Below are 22,270 nucleotides of genomic sequence, written 5' to 3' on the forward strand. Positions count from 1 at the left end.
AAATACACACACACAGGTTCACAATGACATAGTGACATCATAATGTACCAGCCAACGTCATAGTGTACCTCTTAGCCAATAGCGATGGCTGATTTAAATTCAAATGCAGTGCAGAGTTTTAACCGGACAACGGCACAACACTGACAGTTTTAGGCAGAAAATTTTTATTTTAACTAAGATGCTCTGAAGTACAAAATTATTGAACACACGTGTCTACAGCATGATTAGACTCTCATTTATATCGTTTTATCAGCCAAAAAATGTTGATTTGGGGGTGACTTGCACTTTAAGTAGCAAACAGAGGCAATTCAGTCTGCTTTCCAGGAGCAAGAACAGCAAACTCAACATGAATGCACAATTAAAATACACAAATACATTTAAATCAAATCAAAAACACAAATTAAATTCTGATTTAAGAATCGGATAAAAAAGCCAAGTTAAAGGGTGAGCAGTTAGAGTGCAGAAGGGGCAGCATAAGAAAAATTCATTCATTCATACGCAGATGAATAGTTACTAGAGTGGGGACACATTTGAGGTCATGAGGAAGCTGATTCCATCTGTGTGCAGCATAGTAGCTAAAAGCAGGTTCACCCTGTTCAGTTCTGACCCAAGATGTGCATATCTTTCAGGATTGTCATAATTTCCCAGATGTTCTCATCCTACGTGACCTTAGGCTAAGTCTAATTTGTATTTCCTGAACCAATACAACCACAGATTTGTGTATTTGTGCTGGTCCTCTCCCTCATGCATCACTTGGAGATTACTGTAGGAATATTTCACATCAAACTTTTACAGTCTTTGACCGAGAGGTGGTGTATTAAACGTGTGGGATTGTTGAGTTGCAGGGTGGACTAGCGGTTAGCCTCAGAATGGGAAAGTCTCTGGTTTGAGTCTGAGTGAGGAGAGTTTGTATTTTCTCTTCATGGAGAATGCAGAGTTTCCAATTTCCTACCTCAATCCTAAAATGTTAGGTAACTAGCAACTCTGTGTGTGTGTGTGTGTGTGTGTGTGTGTGTGTGTGTGTGTGTGTGTGTGTGTGTGTGTGTGTGTGTGTGTGTGTGACCCTGAGATGGACAGGCATCCTGGGGTCTATCTAGGCTCTCGGACTCTGAACCAGATGAGGATGAATGAATAAATGATGAATGGATGAACAGATGGACTAGGTATTAAATTACATTTCACCGTGTCTTAATTTTGTACATTTATTATTTTGAATATGATTTAACAATTTTATTTTTAATTAGGCAAAAAATATATAGAAGAACCCAAAAAAAATGTTTTAGCCAAACAACTGCAGTTATTATTATATTAATGATGTGGCAGAATTTGTTTTGATTGTAAATCAAAGTGTAGAGAGAGCCAGAGACCGTAAATATACCCTAGACTTCCTTCTAGGTCTCAGCTTTACTCAAATTATTAAATAACTCCTCTGACTTCCTTCTGATTACCAGAAATACTCTTGAGATATTCCAGCAGGTGTTTTCATCTTTGAGCCTGCCTCAGCTAATATGAAATGAGCTGCTGTCATCAGATAAAAAATGCTCATGTTATAATATTTATTAACGTTTGTAAATAATTTAGCATTTAAATTTTGTGTTATTTGTTTTAAATTTTACTTCCACTTTTATAGTAACTGGACTAATTTGTAAGTATCTTATCTTTGTGATTTAGCAAAACCAAGACACTTTTTTTGTCTTTGGCTAATGTAACATTAGCTCTTTGAATAACCTTAGTTTGGATAAACAGAGATTAGTCCTCTTGCCGGGCTGACTGGGCCCAGTTTCTGCTGCCTTTAAGCAAATTTAATCCCAACAATCCATCATTTTATAAGCTTTTTAACAAATGTACCTAAAGTTCACATCCTTTTTTTATTTATGAACATTTCTGTTGTTAGGTGCTTTAGACATTAGCTGCTAAGCTAGCTACTGTAGCCCTTCTGTCTGGAGTTTTGTTATTCTGCCAGAAAAACATGAAATGTGAAGCTTAAGGCAGTTAAAATATTTTAATGTTTTAATATAGCTGGCATGTCCAGAGTGCCACATTTTATCAATCGTTTGTGGCCCACGAGGACAATTAACTCGACGATTTTGGACCCCATCTTGAAAAGTTTGGACATCCCAGTAATAGGGTTTTTGAAAAGATTCATCTCTGTTTCTCCAAGCTGAAGCTGTTCATGTAGCTATTTGCAACAAGTAATAAATATATATATTTGAAATTATTAATGATTAATAAAGTTTTCACAGAAGCCCACGTTAAACATGTGAGCTATGCCTTTAATAGATGAACAACCTGTTATGATGATGCTTGGTTCAGTGAGCGGATCAACTGCAGGTTGGATGAGAAGTGGGTCACAGCACCTGGGTGGGGTCTGAAAAGATGCGAGGACGCTCCATGGTCTCGGTCTGTCCTAGAGATGGTCCCTTTTAGAACATTTGGAGGCGAGGGTGGAGTGGGAGGAGACTTGAGTGGAGAAGTAATCTCTCCACATATCAGAGCCCAGTTTAAACAAACATCAGTTGGGGGGAGGGGGGGCAGTGACTGCGAGGGGAAGGAATGCACTTCCTGTGTGCACGACTCTGCCCTCTGTGATCTGTGGCTCAGCTGTCGCCGTTTGACTTACGATGCCACGTTCACTCCCCGTGTAAGAGCGACCTCTCCGTCTGCATCTCTGGGGAAAATTCACTCATTAACAGAGGTGATAACATCATGGAGTCACTGGGAGGGAATCATAAATTCACTCATGGTGCAATATCGTCATGATTTGTTGCCCTAAAGCATTTTATACCGAGTTATCTTTGATGACAACCTCTCACGGCTGATAAGAAAAACTTTAGATTTGTGTTAAGTCCTAAAACATGATCAGATTTACTTACAAGAAAATATTTAATAAACATCTTGGCAAAATATTGTCCCAATACAATTATTTAAATTGTCACAGTAATATAAACATATGAGACAATATGACAAATCCAATATAACACAGTCATTTATTACATTTTTTTGTTGCTGTAAATAAACTGTATTATGTTAACGGACCTTTCAAAGTTCCAATAAATCCTCCTTTTGAGTTGAAGTTTAGGTTTACTCATATTTTTAATACATTTGCGGTGGTCTCTAGTAGGAATGAATGCCTTGTAAGTCACACTCGGGGTGGAAAAACGCGTAGACGCTAGATGTTCTCGTCCTACGTGACCTCGGGAACTAGCAGAATGCCACATCACAGGAGAGCTGAACACGACAGAGTTTTGAGTTTTATTTTCTGATATTGGGACATCTTGCCTCTGATTGGACAGTTAGGGACAAAAATAGACTGCAGCGCATTGTGTGCTCTGCTGAGAAGGTGATTGGCTGCAGCCTTCCATCTCTCCAGGACCTGTATGTCTCCAGAACTCGGGGGCGTGCAGGCCGGATAGCAGCTGACCCTTCGCACCCGGGACACAGACTTTTCGAGCCGCTTCCCTCAGGCAGGAGGTTACGGTCCATCCAGACCAGAACCTCCCGCAATAAGAACAGCTTCTTTCCATCTGCCGTTAGACTTGTGAACAACTTATAAATACACAACCATGTTCGTCTGCTGTACTTGACATAACGTCACGTTATCGGCCATATTACCATTACCTGCCTATTTTTTTATTGCTGAATGTTTTATGCTAGTTTTATTATATTTTATTCTACTTATTCTATTTCTGAAACTTATTATTCATGTTATATATAGCACATTAGTACCGAAGCAAGTTCCTAGTTTGTGAACTGCTTGTTCACTGACAATGGCAATAAACCTTTTCTGATTCTGATTCAGAAATGCGACTCTATACCACTGACTACATTTGCTCTACAACGTTGATGTTTTATCTCCTCAAATAACCCAAGCCTGAAGGAGCTTCTACTGTGTGGTGGAGTTGCTAATGTTGCCTTTTCAATTTCCAAGAAACTCCTGAAGGCCCTGCTCTTCAGAGAGCTTCTTCTAAACCAGCACCCTCCCTGCACCTGTCCCCCTCTCTACTGCCCACACCTTGTTCCCTCCACTCCATGATTGATGTCAAGTTGTTGTTATTTTTGTTGTTAGCCTCAAGGGCAACATGCCGATTATCACTTGTAAGTCGCTTTGGACAAAAGCGTCTGCTAAATACATAAACATAAACATAATGGTTAGCTTCTACTAGACTAGACGTTCTCTGCTGTTTCCGGGACACTAAACCAACAACAGCTTTCCCCGTCGTGAATCAAGAGGGAGTCCATGATTGTGACAGTGTGATGTAGATCTGTCAGGTTTTTCTAATTCTAGTGTGTCATTGTCAGTGTTGTGCCCGAACGCGTTCATTGAAAGATCGTTTGTGAACTCGTTCATTTTTTTGTTGAGAAGATGAACTGAACTTGTTCGTATTTTGCCTGACGAACGTTAAAGTGAGTGCGTTAACTCTGGCGTGCACAAACGGGTTTATGAATGTGTTCTTTTGACGTTCGAGCTCCAGATCTATATGAAGCTAAAGCCTAGCTAAAACAGCCGGTTAACCAAAGAGTTTATACAAAGTAGAACCCGCAAATGCGGCCACCATAGGCAGTAGCGGTCTGTGCGGCGTCTACTCTTCTATGCTTATGCTGTGTCGAGGACGGACGTCATGGTCCGTTCCTTTTCCCTCAGAAAATATACAACCGTACATAACGTCAATTTTATATAATATACATGTTTCCACCACAGCTACTGTTGTTATTACAAGGAGCTGCTATGTTGATCCTCAGAGCTGAATTAAAAACATTCTCTGACTTTGGGGGGTATTCCAGTTCTTTATTTCTTCTCGGAAGATGATATTTCTGAATCTGGAATAACGAACCGGGAGAAAACAATCCTGAAAACACCAGTCAATCAGTCAATCAATCAAAGCTTTATTTATAAAGCGCCTTCCGCAACCCTGTCAGGAAGCCCAAAGCGCTGAACATGGTACAGTTGTAAGTAATTATACTGAATAAATCAACAATAAAAGAAATTCAAATTACAAAATACAAATTACAAAATACAAAATGGAAATTACAAGATAGATGAAACATTCCGGTAAAATACAAATGTGTGAAACACAATTGGATTGAGTGGATGGATTGAGTGTACCAATGAAAACTGGAATGGATTCAACATAATAGAGGGCCATAATCAAACATGTTCTGGAAACGCCAAGCGGAGGAGGTGTGTTTTTAGGTGATTCTTAAAGACTGGCAGAGAAGGGGACAGCCTAACTGAGGGTGGCAACTGGTTCCAGAGTAACTGGTTCCAGTCATAGAGTTGTACCGGTAACATTGAACTATTAGTTCATTTATTTATTTATTTGGGGCTGATTATTGCTCTTTATTACCCAAGCTCTTTATTTTTTCTTTTTTTTTTTTGTACTCTGAATATTGCAATTTGAGGTGAGGTACATCCTTGTTTCCTATCTCAGCCTGTTTGTTCCCTCTGGGTGATCAATGATTAACCTTTTTATGAAACCAATTTAAACAGTTTTTCCTCATGCTATTGAATATATATATATATATATATATATATATATATATATATATATATATATATATATATATATATATATATGTATATATATATATATATATATATATATATATATATATATATATATATATATATATATATATATATATATATAGGGGTTATCCAGAGTTATCTCTGTAGTTATGCTGCCATAGGCTTAGACTGCTGGAGGACATACTATACTGACCATTTTCCACACTCGACTACTTTCTTCTACAATTTGTTCTTTAACTGTATTATTTCCTGCTATTTCAGCTGTTAACTTTATTTTTTCTCTAAGTGTTTTTCTCCCCATAAGAATCTATAATGGTGTTCTGCTGAGCTGTGGTGGCCTCATGGAGGGGGCCATCGGCTTGAACACTGTTGCTGACCACTTAAACATTCTTCCTCTCCTGATAATAACACTTTACTTTCTTTGACATTGGATGTGCTACTACTAGTTTACCCGTTTAATTATAGATTCACTAGGATAAATACTATAAAGATGATCTCTCACCAAATAGAATATTTACTAAGAAATCACAATGTAACCATAGAAACATCACTTGGTGTGTGTGTGTGTGTGTGTGTGTGTCTGCTCTGTGTGTGTGTGTGTCTGCTCTGGCTTCTCGATCTCCAGTGAGTCATGGAGGATGGCTGCTTATACTGAGCCAGGATCCTCAGGAGGTTTCTTCCTGTTAAAAGGGAGTTTTTCTCTCCACTGTCGCTACATGCTTGCTTAATTTGAGGATTGCTGTAAACACACTGACACTAGTCAGTGACTTGATGCAACCTGCTGGGTTCCTTATATAGGAAACTTTTTTTCTGATTGGCTTAATGAACTGACCTGTATTGAAATGTTTACCATGAGAAGTGCCTTGAGACGACTCTTTTCGTGATTTGGCGCTTTGTAAATAAACTTGAATTGAATAAATATGAAAAAAAGAACAATGAACTAGTTCGTTTTTGGAACATTGAATTTAGTTAAAAAATGTTCTAATGATGAACGAAAAAATTAACTAGTTCGTTTTAAAATGTATGAACTGAACTTAGAACTAGTTCGTTTTTAAAACTAACTTTCTCAACCCTGGTCCCCGTCTATTTTCTATCAGAAGCTAATTTAGGAGACTATTTTCATGGTTCAGCCTGCACGAAAAACTCAGAGTGACCGATCATTTTGTAAAACAAGTAAAACATGTAAAGTAAATAAAATATCTCAACAATTATGAGACAGTGGAACACCTGTTTTTTGTCCTCCAGAACACATGATGTATTTTATGGTATTTTTTAGTTTGCTTACAAACGTTTAAATGTAGTGAAATCTAACAAGAATAAATTGAATATGTGCGTTATGGTGAGGTTGATCAACTTTTGTGATGTGTGTGTGTGTGTGTGTGTGTGTGTGTGTGTGTGTGTGTGTGTGTGTGTGTGTGAGAATGGCCTGTTGCAGCAAGAACAGAAGCTTCTCCTTCAGCAACTCTGCATTCTCAAAACTCCTCACCTGCACATTTCTCATGTACCATGTTCAGCGCCTTGGGCTTCCCGACAGGGTCGCGGAAGGCGCTTTATAAATAAAGTTTTGATTGATTGATTGCAAATTATCATGCATGTTTGTCATATCTCTGAATACATGTCAAATTTGTGCAACGCAAATGGTGGCGGAAAAAGATTTGCATGCATTCTTGCAATTTTACCCTGCAAGTTTAGTTATTTCCTGAATCAGACACTTCGCTTGAAGTGATCATCCACCATCCATTACTTGTAACAACAGGTTGGATCCCTAATCAGATTAACTCATCGTCGACTGTCGCCCTGTAACTGCTCAACTCCGCTGACCCCCATGGTGCTGGGCGAGTTTAGTCACTGCTGTGGACTTACGTAAACAGTCTTGTGTTTCCTCAGGCTAGAGTTGTTAACAGTTAGCAGATTGAGTGTGTGCATGTTTGCACTTGTGAACTATAAATCTCTGAGCATGGTGAGGAGGAACTCTGACAGTACGTATCTTATCATAATGCGTTGTCTTATATTCTTGTAGCAGAAAAGTGTAGATAAATTCAAACGTAGCGGTAAATGCTTGAGAGGAGAGCGTGCAAAGATGGAAACTAAACAATAGCTGAAAGCTCTTTTTATGGCAAATTCATCACTTTGGTGCAAAAGGCTGTTTGGGCTTTTTGCAGCATGTCCTACCTTTTTGGTGCTTCGGCTGCTGCAGGTATTTCCCAAATAATACATTGACTGGGTTCTTACGCGCTCTGCAGAGCTGGTGTGAAGAGAACCTCGTTTAAATACTCCCACATATTCCCATGAGGTGTTGGGATAAAGGCGGGACTGAAAAGCAAACCTCATCACTTTTTGTCTCTGCTTATGCTGCGTTTTTAATTTTAAACAGGAAAGAAAGTAGAAATACAAGAAGATTCAGTTCAGCTTTACGGCTCTGTTCCCCGTGTCCGGTTGCACTGAACTGGTGCTCTCTTTATTTTATAGCCCAACTACAATAAAAAAAACTAATTTAATCTAAATAAACATCCAGAGTTTGCTTTGAAACAAAAACGTAGCTAACCTGTGGTGGTCTCACCCTCTGCACCCACAGGTTTTATTTAATACCAGCGTCTGATCAGCAGATCAGTGTAGTGTTAAAACGCTTCACCTGCTCACGTTTCATTTGCTCTCCAGACGTCCTGGATTAAATTCAGACATAATTGTAGTATTAATGGGAACTTTTTCCATCAGGGAGGCCTTTCTCATTGTAAAAAGGTTTCTTCTGGTGGCCGCGGATCCTCAGACAGGAAGTGAGGGAACCAATTGAGCAAGCTGAGAACGTCCTTCTAAAGGATAAAAGTCCAGCATTTCCCTGCAGGTCCACGTGTGCTCCTCCAGGTGTTATTCTGATTTTTGGGAAGATCCGGAACGTGGAGCTTTTCAGCACAGCTGTTGTCTGACAGCAGGAAGTGAGTTTTAGTCTGTTTTTATCCTGATCAGACTTGCTGCTGAGTGAGCAGCACTAAATAACCGCAGGGATGCACTGATGAAGCCCTCAGGTCACAATCGGGACAATCACTCCGTGCTAGCAGCAAAGAGAGGCTGTGAGTGCAACACCAGAGCTTTGGTGTCTTATTTTTTGTCCTGGTGGCCTTTCAGCGGGCTTTCCCCCTAAACGCTTAGTGAGCTCTGCATGTTTCTGCTGCTCTGGGCTGGTGGTGTTAATGTAAAACAGCAGAATGAAGTGTGTGGTGTGCCTGGTGTCAGAGCGAGCAGGGAACATGTCGAACCTTCCAACGTGCACACAGCACCCGGGTATGTTACAGGATGCAAAACTGACGTTTAAATGTGAGCAGACGTCTGGTATTAATTCAGAAACGATAGGTGGTTTAGAGAGCAGGAAACCAGCTTCAGCTGGGGTGTTCTTAAGCTTTCAGTGTTCAGTTTCAGCCAGGTAAAAGCGGAGAGCTTCAAAGCCTGGGAGAGGTTTTTCTGTTACATTGGAAACGTTCCTCCTCCTCCTCAGGCTTCACAGACGAAGCCTCCTGAAAAGTCTGCCACTCGTCTCACACACATTAAACCGGTCCTGGCAGAGCGTTTAGATGTGATTTGTCAGGATTAGCTCCCAAACCTCAACACAAAGCGGGTCTCAACAGCCCCTTTTTGTTTTCTGTAAGTGATATTATAAACATATGACTTTTAAAAACTTGTTTTCAGCTCAACACGACTAAAGTCGTTCTCACCTTCTCATGAGTTACATAATATTTACAATAAGTGAAAACGGATCTTTTATGTGAAGTCATCACCAGAATGTCTAAAAGCTTTAGGCTGAGATGAACGGATCCCTCGAGTCTGCTGAGGAACCTGGATTACGTTTGATACAAATGAGCTAATCCAACCTGTTCCAGGCCTTCTGTGTTGTTTTTTATCTGAATGTGATGAAAAGGGTTACTTTTCAGCCCAAAACTAGCCAAAATGTTGCATCTGAATAAAACTTGTTTTCTGGAGTATAGATGAAAGGAAAAATGAACATCTTAATTTTCTTTATGTTCCGTTTGTAATTTTACTGAAATGAGGATGATGCTAACAAATGCATCTGCCTGCCCTGAGACACAGTGATGCTTTATGACACCAACCTTTGTGTGTTTTATTGTAATGAGAAGTGTACCCTGTAATAGAAAAATACACCACACATAATAACATTTTAGAACATGTAACAGTTTTAGGTGTTTTTTTTAACTGTTTAGGGATGTTTTAGGTCTTTTTTTCTTTAGTTTTTAAAGAGGTCCTTCACTGAGAAACTATCTTTTAATATTATGTCTGATTGTAATGGGTCACTCAGAGTTTAACATGAAAATAGTCTCCTACACCTGTCTTCTACACCTGTCTTCTCCATTAGCTCCTGATAGAAAACAGACGGTGAAACTCTAGGATTTGAAAATCCCGACAGAGCTACGTCACTTACCTTTCATGGACTCACCCATCTTGACTCACAACGATGAAGGACGTTGTTGGTTTAGCGTCCAGAAAACGACAGAGAACATTCTGCTAGTAGAAGCTAACCATTAGCATTAACAACTCCACCACACAGCAGAACTCCTCCAGGCTTATGTTATTTGTGGAGATAAAACATCAGCGTTGCAAAGCAGTCAGTGGTAGAGTCACGTTGCTGTTAGCCAATCAGAGGCCAGATGTCCAAATACCAGGAAATAAGACTCCAAGTCTTGTAGTGTGAAGCTCAACTCTGATCTGGCTCGCTTCTAGTTTCTGAAACCGGTGCGCTGGAGCTTTTTTTCCCAGAGAAACTAGAGATTACTGCAAATAAATAAAAAATATGAGTGAAGGACCTCTTTGAGGTTTCTTGTCTTGCTGTGCTTTTGTAAGAGCAGTTGTGTGTACTGTAACACAAATTCATTAGGTGTGTTTATTATGAGCTGTAATTTAGTGTTTTGGGATTTTATTCAGGAATATTTTAGTGTTTTGACCCCTCAGTAACTGTTATTTTGTAAACGTGAAGTAAAACTATTCTGATGCTCATGTCTAACCTCTGTTATCATTATCCAAATGTCTCATACACCTTTATTAAACACAAAACAGCTAAGAATTACTGAGACTTTATTTCTACACCTGCTAATAAGCCCAATAAGCCCTTCCCCTTATAATTATGTTGTGTTTTAAATAATTTTTATTTAACATTTTGTTCTGGATCTAACAGTTGAGTGGCAGCCTCTGGCGTAGAGTGTTTTATAATTCCAGGCTCATTTTCTCTCAGGAGTGAGTGTGTGTGTGTGTGTGTGTGTGTGTGTGTGTGTGTGTGTGTGGGTGTGTGGGTGTGTGGGTGGGTGGGTGGGTGTGGGTGAGTGTAATAGATCCTTTTTGGTACCAGTGATGAGTTGGACTGCTTGCTGCCTGTGGCTAAGGTTTTTCAGAGATCTGTGCCCCATCACTCTCTGTTGGAACTTGTCAAACTCAGGAGATGGGATCTGTTAGGAATTATAAAGCCCTCCTTGGGCATATGGAAGTTGGGCTGGTCAAAGTCGAGCTGCAAGTGCTTCGTGTTCAGCAAGACCTAAAGAACAAGCCTGAAACCTGGCTGCTGTAGGCTTTGGGTTTTGTTGCTGTAATACTCTTTTACCCTGTTGAGAAAACACACTCTAATCTCAGCAATTTGACTGGCAGGAAGATGAAAAAGACTCGTGTGGCCTGAATAAATACAGCCCCAAAGTTATTTTTTCCCAGCACGGTGATTATTTTACTGATCCTGTTTTTCTGTAAAGTTTTTCTGGATAGAAAGTTAATGAGGTCAAATAAAAGGCAAAAGCTGGTGTTGATCTGAACGTTGAGTCTCTGTTAAAGCGAAAATTTCTTAAACGGGACAGGTTTGCATACCGTCTTTGATCCCAGGTCTTATTCCTGATCCGTACTGGTTTAGGTGTGTGTGTGTGTGTGAGAGAGAGAGAGATTAGAGCCTAGGTTTATTTTCACTGATTTTGTATACATGGACTGGACACTATGTAAGGGGGGGGGGGGGGGGGGGGGGGGGGGCAGTCAGCCACTGTCAACAAGCAACGGATCGTGAGAAAGACGGGCTGCTACTTGTGATCTCCGTGTTACACCCATCGACATAAATATATGGACAATGGGTTTCCATAGGCTCCAATAACAAGTGTTTCTGCTAAAATGGTAGGTGGCCACCACCGCCATTTTGACCGCGTCACAGGTTCCGTCAAGCCCAGACAATTCCATAAAAGGGAAGAGAGGAGGAGCTGAGGTTGGGGCTGTAAGGCTGGGATCAACTGACGACACCTGGTCGAACTAGCTACAAGCTAACCTGAAGCTAACCCAAAGCTAATGCGGAGGTGGGAGCTAAGCTAACGGAGGTAGCAACCTAGCTACAACCGGAGTTAACTGTGCACAACACCAGAGCTTCTGAGTCAGAGATACGCCGGGTTGACTGCTGGGTAAAACCGGGTGGAACACAGAGGTCTCCGAGACCTCCACAAGCCGGCAGCCGCACAGCAGACAAGCGCAGCTGCGACCTGAGATGCGCAGAGCTGCCGCTGGGGAGAACCAGGTGGAAAGGTTTCCATCCCAGAGCTCCACAAGCCGTCAGCCCGCGCAGCAGACAGAAGCCGCGATCAGACAGAGATGGACCGGGCTGCGGGGAGAAACGGGTGGAAAACATCGGTCTCCCGAGAGCTCCACAAGCCGATAGTCGGAACCCAGCTCCACCAACATGTTATATTTCAACCCATTTCCTAAAGTGCAGCATTATGTTAAATGCACTGGGTTTTACCCTATTATATTTACATTTCATGGTTAAACAGTACATGTTAAAATCTAAGCTCATCTCGGCAATGACCTGAAATACATAAATGTAATTTTACTTACAGAAAAAAATGAAGTGGAGACTCCTTGGACGCTCTATTAGTGCAATTAATGCCACAGCAAGTCATTTTGTCCAACAATTGCACAAAAAATATCGAAACAAGAATACACAAACACAGAGACTCAAAATCCCGGAACAGTTTCCAAGCCAGACCGAGGCCTTTCCACAGAGCTAGCTCTGTGGTCACGTGGGTCTGAGGCGGCAGTCACGTGGGTCTGGTGCTCATTAATTATACAGAATTTTAGGCTTTTAATACACTTAAACAGAAGAGTGAGAAAAAAATTCACCCCCCTCAGAGTTGTCGGGAGTATAAACTAGATAATTTAAACAAAAAACATGTTCTGGTACCAGGCTGTAAACATGTTTATTTCTGCTGTGAAATTGGTATTTTTAACATTGGAGTCAATGAGGATTTGCTCGTTTCTGACACCAGCCCCAAGCGGATGAGGGTGGAACTGCAATTTATTTTCACTTCCGGGTTTGACTCAATTTCAGAGCTGCATTGTGGGGGCCTGGTTACACCATAGCTGTCCACGTTAAACCGAGCTGCTGCCTCTCCGCTCTGCGCCAACAACACTTCAGCCTAACTACAGCAGCACGTCGGAGTCGTCCCTCTCCTGCTGTCGGAGAACAGAAATGTCACAAAGATGCATTTTCCTGACTCGAACCTTCGTCGTCGTGGTCTGTCGTCTGTTGTGGACGACAACACCTGCCTGTGATGGTGACGGCTCCCTCCCTGATGCGCTGAACAACTTCTACGCTCGGTTCGACAGGCAGAACGACGTGGCAGCAAGGAAGTCAATCCCTCCTCCGGACGACCAGGTGTTGTGTCTCACTACAGCAGAGGTGAGGAAAACTCTACGCAGAGTCAATCCACGTAAAGCTGCTGGTCCAGACAACATCCCGGGCAGAGTGCTAAAGGAATGTGCTGAACAGCTGGCGGATGTTCTCACCGACATCTTCAACATCTCTCTGAGCAGTGCCGTTGTTCCCACGTGCTTTAAGGCCGCCACCATCGTCCCAGTGCCCAAGAAATCTTCTGTGTCCTGTCTCAACGACTACCGTCCTGTTGCACTTACACCCACCATCATGAAGTGCTTCGAGCGGCTAGTCATGACACACATCAAGACCCTGTTGCCCCCCTCACTGGACCCACTGCAATTTGCATACCGCCATAACCGCTCAACAGATGACGCCATTTCCACTGCACTCCATCTTGCCCTCACACACCTGGACAAGAAGGACACACATGTTCGAATGCTGTACATAGATTTCAGCTCAGCATTCAACACGATCATCCCCCAGCAACTGATCGGAAAACTGAGCATGTTGGGCCTGAACACCTCCCTCTGCAACTGGATCCTGGACTTTCTGACTGGAAGGCCTCAGTCAGTACGGATCGGGAACTGCACCTCCAGCACCACCACACTAAGCACGGGGGCCCCACAAGGCTGTGTGCTCAGTCCTCTGCTGTTCACACTGCTGACTCATGACTGTGTAGCAACACACAGTTCAAATTACATCATTAAGTTCGCTGATGACACAACCTTGGTGGGTCTCATCAGCAAGAACGACGAGTCAGCATACAGAGATGAAGTGCAGAGGTTAACAAACTGGTGTAAGGTCAACAACCTGTCTCTGAATGTTGACAAGACAAAAGAGATGGTTGTTGACTTCAGGAGGATACGGAGTGACCACTCACCACTGAGCATCAACGGCTCCTCTGTGGAGATCGTCAACAACATCAAATTCCTGGGAGTTCACCTGGACAAAGACCTCACCTGGTCCCTCAACACCAGCTTCCTGTACAAGAAATCCCAACAGCGTCTCTTCTTTCTGAGAAGACTGAGAAAGGCCCAGCTTCCACCAACGATGCTAACCACCTTCTACAGAGGAACTATTGAGAGCATCCTGAGCTGCTGTATCACTGCCTGGTTTGGGAACTGTGCAATCTCTGACCGCAAAACCCTACAGCGGATAGTGAAAACAGCAGAGAAGATCATAGGAGTCTCTCTCCCCTCAATCAAGGACATCTACACCACACGCTGCATCCGCAAAGCCACCAGCATTGTGGCTGACTGGTCACACCCCTCTCACACACTCTTCACACTCCTGCCATCTGGAAGAAGGTACCGAAGCATTCGAGCACTCACATCCAGACTGTGCAACAGCTTCTTCCCACATGCCATTCGTCTCCTCAACGAAAAGGGACTGGACTGATAAACGCATGCATGCACACACACTCACACACACACACGCACACACACAAACACGCAAACACACTCATGTTCTGTCCTTAATTAGATAGTTTATTTTTCTTATATTTTTTCATGTTGTAAATTTATGTTGCATGTAGCACCTTGGTCCTGGAGGAACGTTGTTTCGCCTCACTGTATACAAACCGTATATGGCTGAAGCGACAATAAAGTTGATTGATTGATTGATTGATTGATTGATTGATTGATTGATTGATTGATTGATTGATTGATTGATTGTAGCGGATTCTGAAACACTGGCGGGGGAAACGGGATCGATCAAAGGCTCTGACTTTTCGCTCTCAGGTTCCAGCTTGTGCTCACATTTTTGTGAACTCTCAAAGTATTTAAATCTGCTGTCAAGCCTCAAATCAAAATAACAGTTTTAGGAAAGAGAGGATCAAATAGTTGTTGAACTTGGGTAAAAACTCAGATAAAATGCACTCGTTTAAGATAAGTTTCTTTGTTACCATCAAAACAGAAAAAAAAAACCAAATGAAAATCCAAAGGAACACTTTGGTTAGACAAAACAAAATAATGTAGCTAAATATAAACAGAAGCAGACACTTTGTAGCTACAAACCTGACATATTTTTCTCGGCTTGAGCTCATCAGTATTTAAAATCCGAATCTAGAATCTCTGTGGCGTGACTAAGGTGCATCACTGAGACGACGCCTCTATGATGACGTCATTGGTTCAGTTATGTTGACTTTTTCCTCAACTGCACCAAACTTAAGAAGTTTAAACTTTCTCAGCTAAATCTGCTTCTGGCCCGTTTTCCTGCACATCATTAAGAGCTTCTGCTGCTGGTTTCTGATAATCTGACTCATTCCAGTGCATTCTGGGATTTGTGGTTTTAGTGGGTTTTGTTCTTTAAACCCACAAGCTGGTTATAACACACCTAAAACATGATTTTTAGAGTCTGGAGACTGATATGTCTATTAGATCCATATGCCATGTCTCAGTTTGACTTTAGAGTTCCCTTTGAGTCCAGATGTGACAGATGTTTTCCTCCTTTTTGTCTCCCTTCATCAGCACCTTGTCCAGCTGCATGCACGCTGTGGTGGCGCTGCTCTACCCCTTCTCCTGGCAACACACCTTCATCCCCGTTCTCCCAGCATCCATGTTGGACATCGTCTGCTGTCCCACCCCCTTCCTGGTGGGGCTGCTGTCCAGCTCGTTGCCTAAACTCAAGGAGCTACCTGTAGAGGAGGTGAGCAGAGCGACTGATGAGAGCAGCATTCTTTCATACATGTGTTGCTGATTAATGAAAACATAAATATCAATATTAAAGGTGCAATTTGTAAGAATTCTATAGTGAAATAATCACAAAACAGTCAAAAGTCTCAGTCAAGTCAAGCTGGGGTGTTTTTTAGAAAAAAAATAAAAGCTGTGAGTTTGTGAGGTTGCAGAAATCTGCAGCGCGCTAACGCAGTAGCACAGGAATTTGTAATTTGACACTAGCAGGCAAAAAGCTCCAGAGTTGTTTAAAGAACTGAAGCTAGTAAACGGGAGTGACCCAGAAGTTATTTCTCGTACTCCTAAGAAGCCACGACATCTTTTGCTTTACTCTATTATCAGATGAAGCAGGCTAGAGGCTAACGTTGATCTAACAATGCTAACGATGAATTAGAAACAAATAGTCGGCTCTAAAAATATCTCGAGCTACTTTTTCAATTACCATCAACTCAATATTACAAAGAAATGTATGTGTGAAGGTAATGAGACAATTGTGGCGATTTACCTTCTTTAATGACTTATTGAGAACTATAACAGCAAGCTAACAACAAGACAGCATACAACCACACTTCCTGTAAAGCCAGAGACAAACTACTGTAATAAGTGTAGTAAGTGCTCCCTACCGTAAAACACCCAAAGGGGCTAACATCAGATATGCTGATGCATTTATCTACTTATCAACTTAGTGTTTATGACTCATCTTTGCTTGTCATCTAGAATCTGATCCATAACATCTGTAAAACTCACAGAACAGAGTGAGAGAGTAATATTTTTTATTTAAAAAATGGACTGCAGTAATCACGTTTGACCACAGGGTGCCGTTCTTACAAATTGCACCTTTAATTGGAGATTCTTGCTGTGATCATGTGACCTCTTTCACCTTTAATCTAAATATGGATGGATTCACTCAACCTGTAGACACATTTAACAAATTTTCTGACACAAACCTTTTTTTAAATATTGAACAACGTTTGATTTTATTTTAATACATTCGTGTTGTTTTATACTCCCTAATAACAATCACACAAGTTATTTGGGGGTTTAGAAATGTTGGATCAGGTGTTCAGGGTGGGACGGGTCAGCTGTGATCTGACTTGCACGCCTGGAGGTGTATAGGTCCTGCATACAGGGGAGTTTGCAGCCAATGACCCACTCAGCAGAGCGTACAACACGCTGCAGCCTCTTTATATCCCTGATGGTGGCTCCAGCATACCACACGGTGATTGAAGAGGTGAGGATGGACTCTATTACTGTGGTGTAGAACTGCCTCATCGACTGTGCTGGCAGGTTAAATTTCTTCTGCTGCCTCAGGAAGTTCATCCTCTGCTGGGTCTTTTTTATGATGGAGGTGATGGTGGGCTCCCACCTGAGGTCCTGGTTGATGGCGACATGAGTCCACCCTCGTGATGGGGGTGTCAGACAGGGTTATGAGGGGGGAGTGGAGCTGTGCGCTTCCTAAAGTCCTAAACAACCTCCGCTGTCTTCTGTGCATTTAGCACCAGGTTGTTGTGGCTGCACCAGGACACCAGCTGTTCGACTCCATTCTGTAGGCAGACTCCCCGTCAGAGATGAGTCCGATGGCGTTGGGGTCCTCTGCAAACTTGATAAGCTTGACAGACTCATGGTTGAAGGTGCAGCCATTGGTGTACAGGGAGAAGAGCAGAGGGGGGGAGAATGCAGCCCTGATGGGGAATCAATGTGGGTCTGATGGTCTGCAAGTCTGAGAGATTCTTCCCCAGCCTCACTAGCTGCTTCCTGTCCGTCAGGAAGTCAATGATCCACCTGCAGATGGCGTCAGGCATCTGGGACAGTTTGTCTTCGAGGAGGTCTGGGAGGATTGTACTGAAGGCAGAGCTGAAGTCCACCAAGAGTATTTTGGCGTAGGCACCTGGGTATGAAGCATGAAGTGTAGAGCCATGTTGATGGCATCATCTACAGACCTGCTGGCTCTGTAGGCAAACTGCAGGGGGTCCAGAAGGGGGGCTGTGTGTGTGTTTGTGTTTAGTAATAACTTCAATTCAATTCAATTTTATTTATGTAGCGCCAAATCACGACAAGAGTCGTCTCAAGGCACTTCACATAATGAACATTCCAATTCAGGTCAGTTCATTAAGCCAATCAGGAATAATGTTTCCTATATAAGGAACCCAGCAAATTGCATCAAGTCACTGACGAATGTCAGTGACTTTACAGCAATCCTCATACTAAGCAAGCGTAAAGCGACAGTGGAGAGGAAAACTCCCTTTTAACAGGAAGAAACCTCCAGAGAATCCTGGCTCAGTATAAGCAGCCATCCTCCACGACTCACTGGGGATCGAGGACAGAGCAGACACACACGCACGCACGCACGCACACACACACACACACACACACACACACAAAGTAATGTGTCTACAGTTATATTGTGATGTCTTAGTAAATATTCTATTTGGCGAGAGATAAACTTTATTGTATTTATCCTAGTGGATCTATAATTTAACGGATAAACTAGTATTAGCACGTCCAACGTCAAGGAAAGCAAAACGTTATTATCAGGAGAGGAAGAATGTTTTAGTGGTTAGCAGCAGTGTGCTAGACGATGGCCCCCTCCATGAGGCCACCACAGCTCAGCAGAACGTCATTGTAGCTTCTTCTGGGGAGAAAAACACTTAGAGAGAAAATAAAGTTAACAGCTGAAATAGCAGGAAATAATACAGTTAAAGAGCAGACTAGAAGAAAGTAGTAGAGTGTGGAAAGTGGTCAGTGTATCCTCCAGCAGTCTAAGCCTATAGCAGCATAACTACAGAGATAACTCTGAATAATCTATCCTATTTAGATGGAGGCATGTTGGAGGCAGGGCAAGGGAGAGCCGTCTTTACCGACTGTACACTCCACCTCCCTCTACTCTCCCACTTGTCCAGATTTAGGCTAACATCAGATATTAACAATAACTGCATACACGTTCCAGATAATAAAGAATCTGGTTAAACAAAACATGTAATTTACAGTGATCGACTTCAGAAGGCTGACATATTTAACCCTTATTGTGACCAGTCCCATTCGGTTGTTTTATGTAAATTGAAATCAAATTTTCTTCCTTTAAACAGGCTTTAATGGTTGACCTGGGAACTGACCGCTTCATCCGACAGGTTGGTACATGGTTAACAAATTCATATAATTACTTTGCCAAGATTTGACTCATTATTTCTTTTAGGACTTAAGGAATGTTACTGGTATTTAGTTTTTCAGATTGTGTTTGTTAGTCAGAAGGAACTGACACCAGGCAGTGTGATAGGTCTAAGTAAAGCTGGAAGAACAAAAGGTCAGAACTAAAGTCTGAACTAAAGAAGTCCTATTTAGCGTTTTTACTTTAAAGGTCCGCCATTTCTCTGTGAGCCTGAGCCAAATGTCCCCCATCCTTGCTGTTTATGGTTAATGACGGCAGGGTTTGCCACTGTTTACAGATGGATGACGAAGCCTCGCTGTTGCCGCGGAAACTTCAAGCGGCTCTTGAGCAAGCGCTGGAGCAGAGGAACGAAATCATCAACCAGGACTCTGACAGCGAGTCGGATGAAGGTGAGCAAGTGACGGATCATCTCCAGCTAAGTAGACAGATGTGGTTTAATTACAGCGCCCGTGTGTGCGGTGCTCGGTTTGTGTGTCTGTGAAACTCTGGGAGATGAGATCATGTTGGTACCAGTGAGGTGTGCTTCCAGAGCCGACTGGTGTCAAGAAGGGATTATGTCAGAGGGTGAAAGTGCTTGTAGATTAGTTGATCTTCACAAAATCACAAAATATGACAATTCTCATACTATTTTCTTTTAAATTTGATAATTAATTAAATAATACCCACTGCACAGGCGGATTAGACCATCTCTCCAAAACTGTTAAGAGAAAATTTGACCAATAAGAAATCATAAATCATCACAAGTAAATAGGAGCATGGATCGTAAACTCTGCAGGAATTCATTTGTGCAGCTAATGGAAACTTTACTGATAAAGAATAAAACAATGATCATAAGTTTCTTAATCTTTATTTGCAAAGTATTTTTTATTTTATAGTTTTGACTGAAAACATTTGACCCTTTAATTGTTTTTCTGTGTAAAAGTTAAAAAGAAAATTTCAACTGATCGAGCCTGGAAGCCAAATCTAAACAAAAAAAAATGGATCCACCTAACGGCTGGTTCCAGTGCCCCTTTTAAGCCCCGCCTCCTCTATATAAATTGATGGGACATTTTTATTTTTAATAAGAAATAAAACACACAACCCAGTTGATTTCGTCCACATGTTGACTTTAAAGGTGTGGAACACTTGTTTAATCAATACATTTGCAGTAGACTCTAGAACAGTGGTACTCAATAAAATAAGGGCCACAAAGAAGGGGCTCGCGGGCCAGGTCCCCTTCTTTGTGGCCCCCGAAATGCGCGCACCCTCCTGGACCAGACCTCACGCTTCAAGGTCGTTTTGTTGAGTACCCCTGCTCTAGAAGGAGTGAATGGTTTTTAAATCATATTCTAGGAACTAGAGGAGAGTTTTAGACCACAATATTTCCTGATATTAGGACATCTCGCCTCTGATTGGCTCATAGCAATGCAACTCTACCACTCACACTGTTTGCTCTGCATCCGTTTCCTGGAGGCAAAACCAACAACAGCATTCCCCGTCGCAAGTCAAGATGGGCGAGTCAATTCAAATTCAAAAATACTTTATTAATCCCAGAGGGAAATCGATTGCTGATGTAGCTCAGAATAATAATAATAATCAAGTCATCAAAGAGTTATCGTATATTACAATGGCTGTTGGCAGGAAGGATCTCCAGTAGCGGTCAGTGTTGCAACGAAACTGAAGAAGCCTCTGACTGAAGACACTCTTCCGTTGTCGGACAGTCTTGTCAGAATCAGAATTAGAAAAGGTTTATTGCCATTGTCAGTGAACAAACAATTCACACACTAGGAACTTGCTTTGGTACTAATGTGCTACATATAACATGAATAATAAGATTAAAAATAGAATAAAATAGAATAAAACTTTCAGCTATAAAAAATGGCAGGTAATGGTAACATGGCCGATAACGTGACGCTGTGTCGAGTACAGAAGACCGGCATGGTTGTGTGTTCATAAGCTATTCACAAGTCTAACAGCAGATGGAAAGAAGAGATTGCTCAGGGTTGTTCATCATTTTCTTGATTCTCTGGAGAATCCTTCTTTGCATTATCTCCTCCAGTGGTTCCACAGTTGTCCCCAGAACAGAACCAGCCTTTTTTATTAGGCTGTTGAGCCTTTTCAGGTCCCTGCTTCTGATGCTGACCAGCACCTGATTTATCATTGCCCATTATGATCAATGGAAGAGATGGTTTGAATTTCCGCTTTCTCTGTTTCCGTTTTGCTCCCGCTCTGCACCCACGCTTCTTGCGTTTTAGCTCATTTGGGATTTGTTATTGTTTATTTTTTCAACCTTTCCAATGTTAATCAGCTGCTCCCGATTGTAAACCAGCTTGTTACCATGGTTACACATCATAACAAATGCTCAAAAAGTGAAAAAATGCAGTAAAAATCCTCTAAGATATAGTCAACAGAGCTACTCCAACATGCAGCCACCCAGAGCAGCGCAGTTCCGGAATGAGTCCGTGAATGTTAAGTGACAGTGTGACGTGGATCCGTCAGGACTTTCTAATCCTTGAGTTTTCCATCAGAAGCTAATGCAAGAGATAGGTGTAGGAGACTATTTTCATGTTCAGCACGTATGAAAAACTCAGAGTGACTGACTATAATCAGAAATAATCATCAAAATAGTTTTTTCAGTGTTCCACACCTTTAACTGAGTCAAATATTCTATTTTATTAGTGTGTTTAGCTGCATTGAATTTATGTCTGACTTATCCACAGAAAAATGACTTGAAATGGCCCAAATCATTGTTTGGCACGACATCTCATCATGTTATTAATGTCCTACTGTATACATGTTTTTTATTCTTAGAGTATAACTCCTTGAACAGCCTGGTGTCAGAGGCCTTCATTCGCTTCTTCCTGGAAACTATCGGACATTACTCCTTGTTCATTACTCAGAGCGAACGTGGAGAGAGAGTTTTCCAAAGAGAGGCCTTCCGCAAGTCTGTGGCGTCGAAGAGCATCCGTCGTTTCCTGGGTGTCTTCATGGAGTCTCAGATGTTCGCCGGTTTCATTCAAGACCGGGAGCTGAGGAAAACACGGGCTAAAGGTAGACTACAGTTCCCTCTGTATTGGTTCTTTTTCTAAAAAAAAAGACTCATTCTGGCATTTGGTGGACTTCCACCCCTGCAGCCACAGGAAGTGCTGTGCTCATACTGACCTCTAGTGGTGGAGAGGTTCCATTTACAAGCTTTGTCTCCTCATCCCTGACGCTTTCCTGGAACACCGAGATGTGCCCGGGCTTTTGGT

The 22,270-nt window shown here is 41.9% G+C and overlaps 1 protein-coding gene across 2 annotated transcripts in view; it reads left to right on the forward strand.

Annotated features, from left to right (window-relative positions):
- dennd2b (DENN domain containing 2B) overlaps positions 1-22,270 on the forward strand; it is an 83,907-nt gene that overhangs the window by 60,249 nt on the left and 1,388 nt on the right. For both annotated transcript variants that reach the window (XM_015953087.3, XM_015953085.3), the window contains exons 15-18: positions 15,671-15,848; positions 18,961-19,002; positions 19,318-19,429; positions 21,831-22,070. In XM_015953087.3, the coding sequence (XP_015808573.3) occupies positions 15,671-15,848; positions 18,961-19,002; positions 19,318-19,429; positions 21,831-22,070 (572 nt within the window). The remainder of the gene's footprint in view (positions 1-15,670; positions 15,849-18,960; positions 19,003-19,317; positions 19,430-21,830; positions 22,071-22,270) is intronic.

The sequence above is a fragment of the Nothobranchius furzeri genome, chromosome 9 (genome assembly GCF_043380555.1).
Source record: "Nothobranchius furzeri strain GRZ-AD chromosome 9, NfurGRZ-RIMD1, whole genome shotgun sequence".
NCBI lineage: Eukaryota > Metazoa > Chordata > Actinopteri > Cyprinodontiformes > Nothobranchiidae > Nothobranchius > Nothobranchius furzeri.